Below are 16,967 nucleotides of genomic sequence, written 5' to 3' on the forward strand. Positions count from 1 at the left end.
AAACCATTCAGGGGGGAATCGGTACCCCCTTGGGGGGAATTATTCCCTCTGAGCAATCTGGAATTTTTGGCTTTAAAATAGTTCGAAATATTTTGTAAAATTATTTTGAAATTATTTTAAGTTTAAATCTTAATTTTACACTTGAGTAAGGATTAAAAATGACATTTGAAAGATTTGGAGTAATATTTTGATATTCGAATAATTATATCGAATATACTTAGAAAATCTTTTTGGAAAATCTTAAAATTCGTTTATCTTAATTTGTTATATCGAAATATCAAAATGTTTTCAACAATCTCCCCATTTTTGATATAACAAAACATTTTAGTAATTTTAAGATTTTGAAATCAAGTTTTGAAATTACTCCCCCTTACTCTAACACTTCTCCCCTTTAAAACTCTTCAATATTTCTCCCCCTTTTTTGTTAAATCAAAAAGACTTTTAAAACAAGGTTTTGAAATCATTTAGCCAATTGATGATAAATATATATAGCTTAAGCTGCTAAGATCACAATCAAGAGAAACGTTAGCCATTAGTTCCATAATTCAATATTCATAAATAATGTGAAATGACAAAAATTGGTCATAATGCAACTAATATGTAAATGATGCAAAAATAAACATTAAGCTCAAAATGAAAGTTAAAACCAAACCAAATATATAAGCATGTAAGTTCAAATATCCAATTATCCATCAAATTCAAACATCCAAAATAAAACAATCCATGAACATCAAAATGTTTTACAATTCAAAGTTTTGAGTTCGGGATGATAAATCCATTGGCCCGTTTCCTTATCCTTTTTCCATCTTGCTATCTTCAAGGAAGTAAGATTGATTTGGTTTTGAAGAGGGATAGGAATATCAGAAGAGACCCTAAGACTGAGTTTGATAAACAAATTACTAAGGAGACAACCATAAACCAAGGTTTCTATATTCTTAGAAGGAATAGTGTTTATGGAAACTCGCTAAAGATGATTTGTGGCAGATTAATCTTCTTTTTATGTTGGATATAGTATATCCACCATATATCTATGTTCCTAAGGGAGGATTACCTACCTCCGGATGGTCTAAACCACCAAGAGATCATATAATGAAGGAATCTATCAAGATAAGTTCTTAGGGTACTCTCACTATCCTTAGACTTATAGGGTGAATCCACAGTCTCTTTTTCATTAAACATGAGTTATCTAGTCCAAAATGGGTAGCGATTGTGCCGGAGTCTATAAAAATGAATTGTCCTAAAAGATAGGATCGAATTCCTATAATTTTATATCGGCGCTCGTTTTGGACACATACCACATTGGAATAGAAAAATGCAGACTAATTGATGATAAACCAAAGGTTTGAGTTTAAAGAGTTTATCAAACTTTTAGGATTTAAGAGTATGAAGATATTGAAAGTCCATATCTTCTACAGCTTGAATCGAAGGGATACGTTCTTCCCGGATTTTGTATGACTCAAAACAAGTATGATACCTATGGTATAGATTTTGTCTACGACCAGGTACGTGAAACAAGAGTTCAGAATGGTCATATTTGGGTTATTTGGATTGGGTGGAGGAATAAGAGGTCGGTTTTGACTTAAGCGACTAGACAATGTCTTAAGTCGTTTAGGATTTGACATGGTTTAAGAATCGGAATAGAATATGTAACCTGCAAATTTAAACACATGTATGCAATATAATCAAACCCAAAACTCAAATGAGTCCTCAATATTTCAAGGTTCTCTAAAACAAATCCTAAAGGGCAATGTTTTGAAAAACTATTTGGAAAATAATGTTTGAAAATCATAATACGTATAGTTTTTACGAAAACAACATAATTGAATCAAAAACATCAATTAAAACAACAATTCTCGATTTTTTTATTTCGAAATTAAAAGAAAAATTGAGTGTTTTTGACGAAATTGGTTGTAAAATCATCATATAACCAATGCCCGATGTAATGTTCATCTTAGAACTAATCAAAACTATTCCTAAGTTCAAAAATCAATGAAATAGAGGATTTTGAAATATTACCTTGAAAATTTGGATTTTATGAGAATGTGATGTTGTTTGCAAGGATTAGAAGTTGAAGAAAGATCTAATTCCGACTTGTATTTGATGATTTTGGCAAAAATGGAGATTTAGAGAGAAATAGAGGATGAACGACGTTTAAGAAAGAAGAGAGGTTTTGAGAGAATGGGTTTTCTGGTCGTGATATATCCAGAACCCGTGGGGGGGTATCGATTCCCTCAAGGAGGGAATCGATTCCCATTCAAAGGAGGAATCGGTTCCCTTATGGGGGTATCGATTCCCTCTGCCAAATGTTTAAAAAATTTGTATTTTAAACATCCAATAGTGCTAAAATAATTAATCCTAGTGGTATTGGCAACTCATATTTCGAAAATTAACTATGTTCAAACAATCAAATTTGTCATTAAAACATCATTTGAACAAACAATTAATTTTCACTATTAATCATAAACTCCCCCTAACTAATAGCAATGAATGCAATCAAAAATTACCATTGTAAGCATTTTTTATTTATTCTTAAAAGTGCTAAAAAATATTTTAAACACTAAGTGAAGATAGGTCAGTTAAACCTAATTCTCTCCTAAGTGTCCAAAATCTTTTCTTGTTTAAAGGTTTTGTAAAGATATCCGCTAATTGGTGCAAAATATCAACAAATTCTAGAACTACATCTTCCTTAGTGACATGGTCTCTAATGAAGTGATGTCTTATTTCAATGTGCTTAGTTCTAGAGTGTTGGATGGGATTTTTAGTGAGACAAATAGCACTAGTATTGTCACACTTGATAGGAATGGTACCTACTTAAATTTCATAATCAAAAAGTTGTTGTTTCATCCATAAAACTTGTGCACAACAACTACTGGCTGAAATGTATTCGGCTTCAGTGGTAGATAATGCAACACAATTTTGTTTCTTTGAAAACCAAGAAATCAACATATTTCCAAGGAAAAGGCATCTAATTTGCAAGTACCGGAGGTGCTTTTCCTATCTAATTTGCATCCTCCATAATCCGCATCAGAATAGGCATGCAAGCTAAAGCTAGAGTCTCTAGGATACCAAAGTCCTAAACTAGAAGTGTCCTTAAGGTATCTAAAGATTCTCTTGACAGCTAGTAAATGTGATTCCTTAGGTCATGATTGAAATCTAGCATATAAGCATATACTAAACATAATGTCCGATCTACTTGCAGTTAGATAAAGTAAAGATCCAATCATTGACCTATATAATTTAACATCTACATATTTACCTCATTCATCTAAGTCAAGCTTTGTTGAAGAGTTCATTGGAGTGTCATGAGGTTTGCCCTTTTCCAGTCCAAACTTCTTGAGCATATCTTTGACGTACTTAGCTTGATTGATGAAGATGCCATCTTTTCTTTGCTTGATTTGGAGTCCCAAGAAAAATGAGAGCTCCCCCATCATGCTCATTTTGAATTCACTTTGCATTAGCTTAGAAAATTCTTGGCAAAGAACATCATTAGTAGAACCAAATATTATATCATCAATATAAATTTGAACTACTAATAAATCTTTACCTTTATGCTTTAAAAACAATGTAGTGTCAACCTTCCCTTTTGAAAAAACCTTTTTTAATTAAAAAATTTGACAATCTTCATACCAAGCTCTTGGAGCTTGTTTTAAACCATAAAGTGTTTTTGTCAATTTAAGAACATGATCAGGAAATTTTGAATCTTCAAAACCTGGAAGTTGTTCCACATACACTTCTTTTATAAAACCATTTAAAAATACACTTTTAACATCCATTTGATATAATTTAAATTCATGAAAACATGCAAATGCTAATAACATTTTAATTGCTTCCATCCTAGCTACGGGGGCGTATGTTTCATCATAGTCTATGCCCTCTTCTTGAGTATACCCTTGAGCAACAAGTCTAGCCTTGTTTCTCACTATATTACCACTCTCATCAAGCTTATTCCTAAATATCCATCTAGTACCTACAATAGATTTATTACTAGGCCTTTCAACTAATGTTCATACTTTACCTCTCTCAAATTGATTTAACTCTTCTTGCATAGCCATAATCCAATGTTCATCATTTAATGATTTTTTAATATTCTTAGGCTCTATGCATTAAATAAATGCAACATAATTACAAATATTTCTAAGAGAAGATCGAGTTGTTACCCCTTTGGATGGATCACATATAATTTCACCATCCTTGACATAGTTGTACTCTCTTAGATAAGATACTTCCCTTTCTTCAATGGTTGGATTCTCAAGAGGATCATGAGTTTCCTCATCTTTCGTTTCTTCCTTTGATGATGATTCTCCAACGTCATGTCTAACATCATTTGTATTTATAATACCTACATCATCATTCAAACAAGAATTCTTCCTCGGAAGGAGATTATCATCGAAAACAACATGTATAGACTCTTCTACAACTAAAGTTCTTTTATTAAATACTCGATAAACTTTAGAATTTAAGGAATAACCCAGAAAAATTCCTTCATCACTTTTAGCATCAAATTTGCTAAGGTTTTCTTTACTGTTGTTTAAAACAAAACATTTACATCCAAAATGATGAAAATCGCTAATGTTAGGTTTTTTATTTTTGAAAATTTCATATGGAGTTTTCTTTAAAAATTGGCCTAATCATTACTCGATTTACAACATACCAAGCGGTATTTGTGGCTTCCGCCCAAAAATATTTTGGCAAATTATTTTCACAAAGCATGGTTCTAGCCATTTCTTCTAAAGTTCAATTTTTCCTCTCAACAACTCCATTTTGTTGAGGGGTTCTAGATGCTGAAAAATTATGGCTAATACCATTAGAATTACAAAACTCATTAAATCCAAGATTTTCAAATTCAGTGCCATGATCACTTCTAACACTAGTGATAGAGTAACCTTTTTCGTTTTGGATTACTTTTGAAAATGTGATGAAATTTTCTAATGCTTCATATTTAGTACTTAAAAATAGAACCCAAGTATATCTAGAATAGTCATATACCAAGACAAATGCATATTGTTTTCCACCCAAGCTAGTAGTCCTAGTTGGCCCAAAAAGATCTATATGGATCAATTGTAATACTCTACTAGTTGATACGTCATTAATGGATTTAAAAGGAACTTGCTTTTGTTTTCCTTTAGCACAAGCATCACAAGTTTTATCATTATCAAATTTTAGTTTAGACATCCCTCGAACCAATTCTCCTTGAACTAACTGTTGCAAAACACTCATACTAGCATGTCCTAGTCTCCTATGCCATAACAAATCATCATGCTCATCCCTAGCAACTAGGCACAAAATAGTTATATTAATAAAATCTAAATGCATCTTGAATAATATCATCTTTATCACCATTGCTCTCACACACCTACAAGAGACATTTAAGTAGATTTTGGTATCCAAATTGCTTTGGATCCTTGAACATTAGTTTCAATGCCTCTTGTTCCTTTTGGAACCCATACTTGTCTAATTTTAAATCGTTTTCCTTTCTTTAAAGGACAAGTATGTTCCTTATGACCATGATAATGACAATGTAAACATATTGTCATTATTGAACTAGATGAATTATTTAGAATGATCTCTTTTTCTCTTGTTAAACATTCAAGCTTATCTTTCAAATTGAAATTTTCTTTTTCAATACTTTCAAATTTCATTTTTGAGAGTTCTAAATCCTTCTTCAAGATTTCATTTTGATTTTAAAAATCCATTTTCATTTCTAGAAGAAGTTTGTTTAATTTGAAAATTTCTATTTCAAAGTTTTCAGATTTTATTTTTGAAAGCTCTAACTCCTTTTTCAACATTTCATTTTGATTTTCCAAGTCTGTTTTAGCTTTCAAAAGATGATCATTTTTAGTAATAAATTTAGAAATCAATTTATTGTATTTGGAGTTCATGATCTCAAACTCCGAAAATAATTTATCATAAGCATCTTGTAACTCATTAAAAGATTTTGAATTTGATATATTTGAGTTAGAAGATACATTTGGCTCTGTGAGAGCTAATAGAGACATCACTTTTATTGGTTCTTCTTCTTCCTTGTCTCTATAGATCTTCTCAAGCTTATCCCACATTTCCTTGGCACTTGAACAAGAATAAATTCCTTTATATAAATTAGGATCAATTGCACAACACAACATGTGCATAGCCTTTGAGTTTTGTTGAGCTTCCTTCCGTTCTTAAACACTCCACTTCTTTGCCTTCTTAGTAGGAGAGGAATATCCTTTCTTGAGTATCATCCAAGCTTCCATATCAAATTCTTTGATGAATATCATCATACACCTCTTCCAATGACGATAATTTATTCCATTGAAGTGTGGAGGCACGTCAATAGGTCTGGATTCTTCCATGGAGAATAAACCGGAAGTAGACGACATCTTTATCGATTTAACTCTTCCCGGATTGACTCAAGAGGCGATTAAACCTTCAAATGAGTGAGGCTCTGATACCAATTGTTGAGTTAATCGATTGACGGAAATGACCAAGAGGGGGGTGAATTGGCAATTAAAATTTTGGTGGAAGCTTTTGCAGAAAATTGAAAATATTTACACAACGATTTAGAGTGGTTCGACTTTCTCAACCAAAGTCTACGTCCACTACCTTAGCTATCCACACTAAGTATTTTCCAACAAATTCACTAATTTGTTCTTTCTTTTGAGGACAAAGAGTAACCTTACAACTCCCTCAAGAATTATACCCCAAATTTTTTAGCACACTCTTTTTCAAAGAGAAATACACAAATTTGCAAACTTACAAGGAAAACCTCACAAGGTAAGATGTTTGCACAATTCTAGAACAAGAAAAGAACACTCAAAAATAATTACAAATGAGCACAAATGGTGTTCTTGAAAGCAAAATGAATATTGAAAGGAAAATTGGCTTGATTTGCACAAACTTGGTGTTTGATGCTTTCTCTCTTGTTTCTCTATAATTTCTTGTTGATCAAAGGCTTAAGAACTTGTTTAAATACACCTTGAATCACTTCTAAACGTTGGGGATGATTAGTGGAGATAATAGAGCCGTTTTAGTGTGAAATCATTTAATAAAACAGCTTGGAGCGTGGGGGGAATCGGTACCCCTCATGGGGAATCGGTTCCCTAAGTGTAAAATTCAAATATTTCGACCATTAAACAGGGGGGAATCGATACCCCCTGGGGGGAATCGGTTCCCTCCGAGCATTCTGTTTTTCTCAGAGCAAAACCATTCAGGGGGAATTGGTTCCCTCTGAGCAATCTGGAATTTTTGGCTTTAAAATGGTTCGAAATATTTTGTAAAATTATTTTGAAATTATTTTAAGTTTAAATCTTAATTTTACACTTGAGTAAGGATTAAAAATGACATTTGAAAGATTTGGAGTAATATTTTGATATTCGAATAATTATATCGAATATACTTAGAAAATCTTTTTGGAAAATCTTAAAATTCATTTATCTTAATTTGTTATATCGAAATATCAAAATGTTTTCAACATAATTAAATCATAAAAGTTAAGAGATTAAATGTTTAATTTCATTAATTTTAAAATTCAAAGTTCTTAAAATGTAACTAAACCAGACAAATTTGGGATTAATACTTAATTCCATTAATTTCAAAACTGACAGTGGCCTAAAAAACAATTATACCGTAAAATTTTGGGAGAGACAAGGACTTAATTACAATGGTTTTAAAAACTACTAGTTACTTAAGAGGTAATTAAACCATCAAAGTTTGGGGCATTACCCCTCCCATCTATAACATAGATCCGTCCATGCGTAGAGATAATGACCCTTTATTCCAGAACAATAACAACCATCAGTTTCCCTTGTACAATTTTCATAGTGATAATAGTCTACAAGGAGATTCGAAAAGGGTCATAATACGAGTCTCAGAGTCTTTTTTAATCTTCTTGCGTTAGCCACCCATAACACTTCATATCTGACTCAGAATTATGATCAAGTCTCAAACACCACATTCATTATCAGAATTGTTCCACTCAGTTTCATAATTATATGATCAACTTTTAAATAATTCAAACTAGAAAAATAATCCTTTTTGAATATACATGAAACAATCTGAAAAAGACATCGGATTTTATATTTTATCAATTACAAGGACTAACTTGTAAATTTAATAAGATATTTTTTATAGTTAGTAATTTGTGTGAAATACTAAATTATTGTGCATTAAATACAAGTTCATTCAAAATAACAATTCTAAAGTAAATTATAGTTAAATCAGACATTAATTGAAAATATATAATTTAAAAAATAATCATAATTTTTTTAAAATTTATCTTAAATTCCATTGTACTTCTATATCGCCCGGTTAATATTGATACTGATAATAAACATCGATACTTCTATGAGTTGTATCAATATTAGATGAATAATATTAGTATTCCACCTGGAAAATGTTGTAAACTAATCCTAAACTTGCCCTTAGTGACCCTAACATGCACTAGAGTGATTTGAAACATATCATATATGTGAAACCAAGTCAGGATACACCATTCAAGTCATCAAAACACTAGAAATCAAAATTAAGCCCCTAAATTCTTAAACTTACATTTTGATTCATTTTCAGTAACTACATATGCCTTATTGAGTACTAATGTTCATCTTATGCCTCCAACAAACATCATATTCCAAAACGCTACGTATTTTATATTTTTATTTATGAAATAACTTAAATTTTTATTCTCTTCTTCTACATGGATGGAACTTGCCATTTGCAGTCTTGTTTTGTAATAAATTTAACCTAATATTTCAACTTTCTTCTCACCAACTTTGTTTTCCTTGAAATAGATAAAACTTAAATTAAAATTTAGATATTTTCTTGGTTTAATATGCAATATCCACCATTTGACCAATTTGAAATCGATATATATTATTTTCGTCCTACTTTTTGACCTCTTGTCGTTCAAATTTAAAAGAAAACACTATAGAATCGATGAATCAAAGGGAATCTAAAAATGCATTTAACAAAAAAATTAAGTGACATTAATGATAGAGTGACTAGAAAGAGTGAAAGTTGAGTGATGAAATTGAAACATTTTAAAGAGTGACAAAAATATAAAAGAAAACAAAGTTGAGTGACCAAAAACATTGCTTATGTCCTTGTTAAAAATATAAGTGATTTTGCATAAGGGGAAGGGGAGAGGTTGTCTGGAATCAAACTTAGGAACTAATGCTAAAAATAAAAACCTAAAACGGGATAAAGTAACTTTGAATCCTTAAACTTGATAATTCTTTTCAATTTAGTCTTTAACTTTTTTGATCCACGTTACTCCTTGAACTCTTATTTTTGGTATTTTTAATCCTTTTGATGATGTGGTATAGTATCAGAGTGTCACATTATTAAACTAAAATGAGAAAAATTGTCAAGTCCAGGAACTAATGTGTACCAAAATAAAATTCAGAGACTAAGTTGAGAAAATTGTTAAATTAAAGGACTAAACTAATGTAGACAAAAATCAAGGGACTAAACTGGGAAAAATACCAATTTCAATGACTAAAAGCTGCTTTATCCCTCCTAAAAACACTCAAACAAACTCAAACTTACATAGCCAAGAGTGAAGACCATCCATAACAAAGAAATAGTAAATCAGTTTGAATAGGTAAAGCCCCATACCCGTGGAATACGGTGAAGAGCTCAAAACAGTTACACTATATAAAAAGGATCATCCTCGACAACTCCATTGACACTTTTTTCTTTTTAATTATTATTTATTGAGTCTCTGCAACTTAAAAGAGATTATCAATGGCTGGCAAAGGTGAGGGTCCGGCAATCGGCATAGATCTTGGCACTACGTACTCGTGCGTTGGCGTTTGGCAACATGACCGGGTTGAGATTATTGCTAATGATCAAGGGAACAGAACCACACCTTCCTATGTTGCTTTCACTGATAGTGAGCGATTGATTGGCGACGCTGCTAAGAACCAGGTTGCCATGAACCCTATTAACACTGTCTTTGGTAAGTCTTGTTGGATTTTTTTCTGGTCCCATCAATGTAGTGTTTCTACAAAGATAAAGCATTTACAGTTTTAACACGATTTTCATGTGTATCATCACATACAGTTTTAGATTTTGATTGTTTTGAGTTTGTGACACAAGTTTAGATCGTTTCTTATTTGAATCAATTTCAATTTTCTAATCAATTCGAGTTTGAGTTGGACATGTTTAGATTGTTTACCTTTATAACCTAATTAGGTTGAATCGAGTTTGAATTCATATTTATTAGTACGTCAAATTTTCTAATTTAGATCAACTCAAATTGAAGTTAGACAAATTTAGATTCTTGGCTTTTATGGCCTAATCAAAATTTAAGTCTAAATTGAAATGATTTATATTATTATTTTTTATGATGAAATTTGATTGGATTGGATTTAGATTGATGTACTGTGATCGGAGAATTGAAATATATGTATATATATGTATATATATATATATATATTCCTATACATTGATGCATGCTATGGTTTCTAATTTTACGATATTAGATGCAAAGCGGTTGATTGGAAGGAGGTTCAACGACGCTTCGGTCCAAAGCGATATGAAGTTGTGGCCATTCAAGGTTACCCCTGGTGCGGCTGACAAGCCTATGATCACTGTCTCATACAAAGGCGAAGACAAGATGTTCGCAGCTGAAGAAATCTCATCTATGGTTCTCATGAAGATGAAAGAAACAGCCGAGGCCTATCTAGGTTCCACTGTGAAGAACGGCGTCGTTACCGTCCCTGCATATTTCAATGACTCCCAGCGTCAGGCCACCAAAGATGCAGGCGTCATTGCAGGCCTCAATGTCATGCGAATCATCAACGAACCTACCGCTGCCGCCATCGCTTATGGACTCGACAAGAAAGCTGGCAGTGCCGGAGAGAAGAATGTGCTCATCTTCGATCTCGGCGGCGGCACCTTCGATGTCTCTCTTTTGACAATCGAAGAGGGTATTTTTGAAGTCAAAGCCACTGCTGGTGATACACACCTTGGAGGGGAAGATTTTGATAATAGGATGGTGAACCATTTCGTGCAAGAGTTCAAGAGGAAAAACAAGAAAGACATAAGTGGAAACCCTAGGGCTTTGAGGAGATTGAGGACTTCATGTGAAAGAGCAAAGAGGACTCTTTCATCCACCGCTCAAACCACCATCGAGATCGATTCCTTGTATGAAGGGATCGATTTTTACTCGACGATCACTCGAGCTCGATTCGAGGAGCTTAACATGGACCTGTTCAGGAAATGTATGGAGCCAGTGGAGAAATGTTTAAGGGATGCTAAGATGGATAAGAGTACCGTGCATGATGTTGTTCTCGTTGGTGGATCTACCAGGATTCCCAAGGTTCAATCGCTATTGCAGGACTTCTTTAATGGAAAAGAACTCTGCAAGAGCATCAACCCCGATGAGGCCGTCGCCTACGGTGCGGCCGTACAAGCCGCCATTTTGAGCGGTGAAGGCAACGAAAAGGTTCAAGATTTGCTCCTTTTGGATGTCACGCCGCTTTCTCTAGGGCTCGAAACGGCTGGTGGTGTAATGACCGTTCTTATTCCAAGGAACACTACAATTCCGACCAAAAAGGAACAAGTTTTCTCTACTTATTCAGACAACCAACCTGGTGTTTTGATTCAGGTTTATGAAGGTGAAAGAACGCGGACAAGGGACAATAACTTGCTCGGAAAATTCGAGCTCTCCGGCATCCCACCAGCTCCGAGAGGTGTCCCTCAGATCACTGTTTGTTTCGACATCGATGCCAATGGCATTCTGAATGTCTCGGCTGAGGACAAAACAACAGGGCAAAAGAACAAGATCACAATCACCAACGACAAGGGCAGGCTCTCCAAGGAAGAGATTGAAAAAATGGTCCAAGAAGCTGAGAAATACAAATCAGAGGACGAAGAACATAAAAGAAAAGTGGAGGCTAAGAATGCATTGGAGAACTACGCGTATAACATGAGGAACACTGTGAGGGATGAGAAAATTGGTGCTAAGTTGAATCCGGCTGACAAGAAAAGCATTGAGGATGCAGTTGAGCAGGCCATCAATTGGCTGGATAGTAACCAGTTAGCCGAAGCTGATGAGTTCGAGGATAAGATGAAGGAGCTTGAAAACTTGTGTAACCCCATTATTGCCAAAATGTACCAAGGCGGTGGTGGTGATCCGGTCGGCGGAAAGAGCAGCGATGCCCCTCCGGCTTCCGGAAGCGGAGCTGGTCCCAAGATCGAGGAGGTTGACTAAGAATGAACAAGTCGTTTCAGTGTTTTTTGTTCTTCTGTTGGGATTTTAAGGAATCCTGAATAGGATTTTGAGGGCACTAATAACTAAGTAGGATCATGTTTTGGTTTGGGTTTCATTTTTCAGTACATGAAGCATCTCTACTATTTCCCTTCAAAGGCCATTTTGGTTCTCTTTTAAACATGCCCCATTTCTCTGACACTGAATTTTCAATTTTTATCCTTTGCGTTGCACCACAAGTATTCATCACATGTAGGCTTGGCATCTTGCGCATGCTTGAATGGTATTTATATTGCTCCCTATAGTTGAAATTTGATTATAAATAATTAACATATTAAATGAACCCCGGAACTATACTATTTTATTTAAATAAACCCCAATAATTAATTGTAATCTTTTAACAACTTATACCTGAGTAAGTGGCTAACCTCTTAACTTATACTCTCTTCCATATGACCTTTCAATTTATATATTTATGGCATAAAATCAACTAAAGTACAAATCATCAAAGGATAACAGCGTATTCATAAAAAAAATATTTCATGGACTCTCTTATCACATCATCAATGGTCCCTTCCAATAAAAAAATCTGTATCAATATTTATTTTCTTATCATTTATTCATAAAGATAACAATTAATTAAAACACTACCCAAAAGAAAATCTGTATATTTTACCGGAATTCATAAACTTTCATTTTCCAATATCCCTTGTCTTTGTAATAAAATTTCTTTAAAAAAATCTCCATTTTTATTGCTGTCTGTATCTATTTTCTTAAGACCCAAAAGTAAAAAAAGCAATAAAATAACAGATGCGGTGAGTATAACAATCCGAGAAAACTGCAAGTTTTGTGAGATACTGAGACTACTTCACGAAAATCGCCCATCAACTCCTCCAGATATGTAGCGACAGCAGTGGAAGCAACAATGCAGACTCAACTTCTATTTGTACTGTTTCGAGAAATCATTTCGGTGGTGAAAATTTAAATAGCTCAAACGGAAATGCTCAAATAAGAATACTTCTACTTGTTCTACATCAAGAAATCATTTGGAGATTGTTCCATTATCATAATTCCTAAAGAACTCATTCTATTAAGCTTTGTCATACGATTTGTAATTTTGTTGTATTAACGTGCCGCATAAATAATGTAAGTTCTCAATCAGTGTCCAAATACTATGGAGTATGGACTAGAGAAACATCACACCCCAATGACCATCATTAATTAGTTGTATCATTGTTCAAGTGTAGTCTGCTCCTTCTTCAAGTGCAGTATGTTCGATTGCCACCCACATTTGATATTTTATTACTTTTTATTTTTGAGGTCTCAAATCAGTTAAAGAAGATAGACGCAGAACAGAACAAATGAAAAAGGAGATTTTTTTTTAAAAGGAAATATTTATTACAAAGGGGTATTGAGAAAGGAAAGTCTATGAATGCTGGTAAATTTGACAGATTTTTTTTTGGGTAGTGTTTTAATTAATTGATATTCTTATGTGTAAATTACAAAGAAATAAATATTGACGTTGATTTTTTTAATTGGTTAAGACTATTGATGACACAGTGAAAAGGGTTCATGAAATAACTTTTCGTATCTAGGAGAATGTATGTTTGTATAAATCTTCATATTACGAGTATAATTTGAAATAATAAATATATATTAGAAAAATTATGTGTTATTCTTCGAATTGTATTACACAAGAATTAATATTGGCATATGTTATGGTAAACCAAAATTTTACTAATAATTTTTGGCATAAACGGTTAAGTTATCTTGATGTAGTTCTGATACAAAAAAATTATTAACTGTTCATAAGCATTCATTTAAAAGTCAACAGAATCTATAATCTGACATTTGCGAGGTTACTTCGAACACATATTTTGTTTTTTTTTTATAAAGACAATCAATCTTAATAAGACTAATGAATTTACCTCTTTGTGCATTGGAATAATTGTTAAACATCCTATAGCACATGTTCATGTACAAAATTAATGTTAATAATATATATCGCCAAAAAATTCTTCACTAATATATATATATATATGCTCATTTAAATAAAACGGTTCAAATTTATCGTGTATCTTCTTTCATGTGCTCTATAGTGTTGGTTTGACAAATTAAAACAGAAAAGAAACTTGATAAAGCTCAGTCATGTCGTGAACCATTTGACACATTACTTTTCTCATTTATTGTGGATAATTTAAATTATTGGTACTCCTTGTAATAACGGAAACTTAAGATACAAAATTTATCAAGAATATGTTTTCCGAAATTTCCAGCAGGAAAAAGAAAATCCAAATAGACACTGATAAATGAATGTTCTCTAACTACAACCGGATACAAATTCTCTGACTAGTGGCGATGAACAATGATGCATAAATTCAACATTCAAAGAAAACCCATACTATTTCCTTCCCCTGTTAAGCCTCTGCAGGTGGTAATTGATGCTGCCCCATGGCTTCCTATTCATGGTAGACTGCAACAAAGTAAACAAAAATGTTTGTGTATGTCATTATATTTTAGATTTCAGAGAAAAGAATATTACAGTCGGGGGTCAAGATGGAAATAATTATGTAAACTGTTAAAAGTAATTGAGTTTGGGGACATTAGTTCTACAAGTGAGACCAGCGTTACAAACCTGAGCTTCCATACAGGCATTCAAAAGATCCTTCTGCCGAACACATTTTTCTTCATTAGCCTTGTTAAGGGCCAAGCAGTTTAAGAATGATGTCATTTCCTTCATGCAAGGTTTTGCAAGAGAGCCAAATTTCTTCGGATTTATATACAGTGCATCAGCTTTGCGGCCCATTCTTTATTATTTAGTCTACATGAACAGAAGAAAAGAAATAAGAAGCTACATCAACCTCCTTTCTAATTCAACTATATGTCAAGTGAAACAGGTTAAAAGGAATTTTGCAAAAGAAACTAAAAAACAGATGACAGCAGAACAGCAGGATAAGCATGATAGCAACATCACAAAAAGCTAAAAACAATTATACACAAAACTTCAGAAACTAAAAAGTTCATATACATGTAAAGAAATTATACTTACGAACGTCTGTTTGGGATTGATGATTCAGCTCATCAAAGGGAAACTAAAACCTTTCAGGTCATTAAAGGGAGATTTAAACCTTAGCATTGATTAAAGAGAGACCTAGATTTTTTAGGGTTTTTGATATAAGTTCTGCTTAGAGTTTTATCATTTTAACCATCCCTATAAATAAGAACCAGTCTCATTACATAAAAAGGAAATATATTCTTAAAAGGAAAATAAGTCAACTTAAATTAAAAACATAATCAAGAAGCCTGAGAAATAAAAGTGTAACCTAAGCCTTAACTAAATAACCCAAATTAATGGCCTTTCCTAACATAGATGTGAACTGTAACATCAACCCTGGCGAAGCATAACAAGTTCCTTTCAAGCTCGTGTAAAATTTACAACTTAAATCTAAAATGGCTTTAGACACTGAAGAATCCACACCCTAAAGCATTAATTGCTGCTCTGGATATGTAACCGAGTGTGACTTGACAAATACAAATCTTCCAATGCCTCTGCTCTCTCTAAAAGTAAACAAATTACATATAATGTATTATAAGAAACAGATCATATGTAGAATTTGGAGTTCACTTAATTTAATCATAGTCAATCGCATTGTAAGAGAAGAGAAGAAAACTAGAAAGGATGGTAACAGAAAGGAGAGGTGGGGCAGCTGCTGAAAGTGCGTATAAAATAAAATGTAGTTGAAGTAGATGGATTATCGGGTTTAAGGGGAAATTTGGCCACAGACAAACTTCACCCCGAAAAAGAAACCGGTATGTATTTCCCACAAATCAGTACCCTGCCTTCCCATTACAAACTAGATGAGAAGACGTGCCAACAATCTCAACCTACAAAAGCGCACACTTTTATTACACTAATTGAAGCAGAACAGATTGGTTTAACGGCAAGAATGAAAAACAACCATTTGTATGATTTGCAATTAGCATTAAAGAAAATTGTAGCAAGCTTTTAACCTTAAGTTCAAATATCCTGCAAGTCTTGTTTACTTATATATGTACTTTATAGTAATTTCAGGAGATCCGAAAGATTGTACACCTAACAGAGCAGAAAATTCTTCTCAACAGTGGCTATATAGTAATAAATCTTAACTCCTATGTTAGATCAATTAGCTTGTGAGAAGCTCGGGATAAAGTACCTTAACAACTACCCATCTATAATCGGATTTTCCAGACTTAACCTTAAAAAAATTAGCAACTAGAACAAAGATTAATTCAATCAAACAACTTCTATTTAGAAATTACTGGAAATGAAGTTTGATTTGAACATAGCATACAAATAATTTTTCAACTAACTCGAATGAAGAAAAAATTAACAGATAATTCTAAAAAAATAAAGGAGAGACTAAAGAAGGGAATCTACCGGATCAGCAAACTTCAACAGAGAACAAGTTAAAGAGAGGAATGGAACGATCAACCTCGAGCTTTAGGGTTTTATTTTATCTTCTCTTATTATTCCCCCTTTTTTATGAAACTAGGTGGGTCGGATCCAAGTTTCAAAATATTAATGATGGGCTGGGCCAACTAGTTGAGCCTTCTTGCCCAAATAAGAAAAATAGTCTAAGATAATAAAAGATGAAAAGGCTAAATTATTTATCTATATTATGCACTAAACTTTTGATTGAGTTGATGTCGTGATTAAATTATTTATTAATTCAATTAAAAATAATAATTTTTTTTTATTTTAAAGTATGATAAATATTATCATAAAGCTATTTTATAT

General features: G+C 32.9%; 2 protein-coding genes across 2 annotated transcripts; one reads left to right on the forward strand and one right to left on the reverse strand.

Annotated features, from left to right (window-relative positions):
* The first annotated feature begins 2,306 nt into the window (after nucleotides 1-2,306).
* LOC120142187 (heat shock cognate 70 kDa protein 2-like) lies at nucleotides 2,307-12,315 on the forward strand. Its single transcript, XM_039156927.1, has 3 exons — nucleotides 2,307-2,318; nucleotides 9,695-9,934; nucleotides 10,461-12,315. The coding sequence occupies exons 2-3, from the start codon at nucleotides 9,721-9,723 to the stop codon at nucleotides 12,191-12,193; spliced, it is 1,947 nt and encodes a 648-aa protein (XP_039012858.1). The 5' UTR covers nucleotides 2,307-2,318; nucleotides 9,695-9,720; the 3' UTR covers nucleotides 12,194-12,315.
* Nucleotides 12,316-14,383: 2,068 nt separating this feature from the next.
* On the reverse strand, nucleotides 14,384-16,691 carry LOC120142237. The gene is made up of 3 exons (XM_039156985.1): nucleotides 16,608-16,691; nucleotides 14,826-15,011; nucleotides 14,384-14,663 (listed from the first exon to the last, which is right to left on the reverse strand). The coding sequence occupies exons 2-3, from the start codon at nucleotides 14,994-14,996 to the stop codon at nucleotides 14,592-14,594; spliced, it is 243 nt and encodes an 80-aa protein (XP_039012916.1). The 5' UTR covers nucleotides 14,997-15,011; nucleotides 16,608-16,691; the 3' UTR covers nucleotides 14,384-14,591.
* Nucleotides 16,692-16,967: the final 276 nt, after the last annotated feature.

Source organism: Hibiscus syriacus, unplaced genomic scaffold, assembly GCF_006381635.1.
Source record: "Hibiscus syriacus cultivar Baekdansim isolate YM2019G1 unplaced genomic scaffold, ASM638163v2 tig00110819_pilon, whole genome shotgun sequence".
Classification (NCBI taxonomy): domain Eukaryota; kingdom Viridiplantae; phylum Streptophyta; class Magnoliopsida; order Malvales; family Malvaceae; genus Hibiscus; species Hibiscus syriacus.